At 46.3% G+C, this 2,255-nt stretch overlaps 1 protein-coding gene across 1 annotated transcript in view; it reads right to left on the reverse strand.

Annotated features, from left to right (window-relative positions):
• The window catches only part of IPO11 (importin 11), a 350,536-nt gene that overhangs the window by 202,616 nt on the left and 145,665 nt on the right, over positions 1-2,255 (reverse strand). The window contains exon 20 of the mRNA XM_019517805.1: positions 1,373-1,486. Within this exon, the coding sequence (XP_019373350.1) occupies positions 1,373-1,486 (114 nt within the window). The remainder of the gene's footprint in view (positions 1-1,372; positions 1,487-2,255) is intronic.

Genomic DNA, 2,255 nt, shown 5'->3' on the forward strand with positions numbered 1-2,255 from the left:
TGTGGAAGAGTGGCTTGGAGGCTGGAAGCCATCAGGGAAGGGTCCGGTCACCAGAGCCAGCACCAGATGTGCTTCCCTGCTCCTGGAAGCACCCTGCTGCCACCTCTGCCAGCTGGGAAGCCAAGGGAAGCTGCCCAGGCCTGCCATAGTCCAGCATGGACCAAACCTGAGGGGCACCCACACCCCAGCCAGAAGACTACCTGGAGAATGCTGGGTGCAGCTCCAAAAGCCTGTCTGGGACTGGACTCGCTTGCTGTGACCAGGCAGTACAGACTGGAATACCAGAACCAGCCAGTCTGCAAGATTACGAAGCCCAGAACAAAAAGGGTCAGACAGGCACCTGAGGGCACCCAACAAAGTCAGACAGGGACCTAAGTGCACCCGACGATGGTGAACCCTGGAGGGACAGCCCATGATGTCCAAACCTCCCTACAATCCTACCACATGCCCAAAGTGTACCATTGGGAGACACTGGCCATGTCTGGCCACAAGTGAGCCCAGCAGGGAATATGCAGAGCCCCTGGAACACCTGGCCAAGAGACCACCAGAAAAAGCCCTGGGGGAAAAGGGGCCAAGTAAAAGAGGGGGAATTTGGTGTGTGCTGCATGGACCTGGTAATACAAATGCTGTACAGGGCACAGAGAGCTGGTCTGAGGTATATACTGAGTCATGTGCCAGACTGGCCCTCTGTGCCGGCTCTGGAGCCAGTCCAGATCAGGCTCACAGACCATCCTTGTGTGCTGGAACCAGCACAGAGCTGGTCTGGCAAAGGCACCACATTCAGCATTAGCCCCATGCCAGACCCTCACATCACAAGCCCCAGACAAGGACCTGCTCATGCTGCACAGAGCATGCAAGGTTGGACCAGGGGCATGATCTGAGGCATGAGCTGCATGCAGCACCCCAGCAGACTGGCCTTGTGCGCTGGCTCTGTCTGCATCAAGTTCACAGACTGACCCCACCCCCAACACCAGAGCCCACATGCAAGGTCAGCCTAGCACAGGCACCTCACGCAGCAGACAACCCATGCCAGCTCCACATGCAGGCCCTGGACCAGAGCTAGTACGTGCTGCATGCAGGGCTGGTCTAGGACATGCACTGCATAATGTGCACACACCAGATTAGCCCCATGCACTGGCTCCACTGTGGGGGGCAAGTCTGTGGGCCCAATATAGCCCTCAGATCAGCTCTGTGCCCCTCACCCAGCACCATATTTCTAATGGACAATTATAAAGCACATAATTTAAACAATGTTATCAATAAAGCACTAAAATGTAAATAATGCTCTTTACAGCAAAACTGCATTTTAATTTTACCAGCATAAAGATATTACAAAGAATACGCATATACGAGAAAAAGGAAACAACCTTACCTGAACCAGATGAATTAGGGTAGTTAAAATGGCACATCTAAGCATATTATGCTCTTCACTCTGTTTCCAAAGGAGAGGTAAATACTGAACTAAACATCCCACATATGGTCGAATCTACAATCCAGAAAACAAAATTATAGCACATTTATTTAGCAGAGTAAGATATTTAATTGTGGAAAAATCAGGTAAATATCTCTCAAAAGTTACTTGAGCCAGAATAAAAGACACAATAAGAACTTTAATTTTGTTTTGAACTTGCTCCTGCTTCTTCTAAAACAAAACACATTTCTTACCAAGAAACTGAAATACTTTATGAATGTGTATTTGTTTAACTAGAATAAAGTTATTCACAGAAGAAATTATGAAACATGTTTCAAAATCCTAATCTAAATTCAAAATAAACAATATTTATATTTTGATAAGTGACAAGGGAGCAAGGTAATCTGGGAATTTTTTATCCTTGATCTCCTATGGCCTTCCTGAGTAACAGAGAATAAACAATTTGCCCTTTCTCAGGTTTCACAAGAATGAATGCATGATGTTTTCCCACTTCCTATTGCTTCTGTGAACCTTAATGAATGTCTGTAAAACATTCTATCCTTGGAAGGAAAGTAGAATAGAAATGCAAAAGTTGTCAACAGTGAGGCTGTTCAGTCACAGAGCCTGATTCAGTGAGTCCACTGGAATCAACGGAACAATTCCCTTTCAATTTTCTTAGGTCTTGGCTCAGGCCCTTAATTTACAAATTCTGGGGTCTATGTTAGACCCCTGCTCTTTTTTTCCTTGTTTGGATCTTTAACTATAGGTTGCAGAAACTCACTATTGAACATCTCCCACTGAAGATTTCAGACTGGATATAAGGAAAAACTTCTTCACAGTTCAT

Source organism: Gavialis gangeticus, unplaced genomic scaffold, assembly GCF_001723915.1.
Source record: "Gavialis gangeticus isolate Ggan-Ray unplaced genomic scaffold, GavGan_comp1, whole genome shotgun sequence".
Taxonomy (NCBI): domain Eukaryota; kingdom Metazoa; phylum Chordata; order Crocodylia; family Gavialidae; genus Gavialis; species Gavialis gangeticus.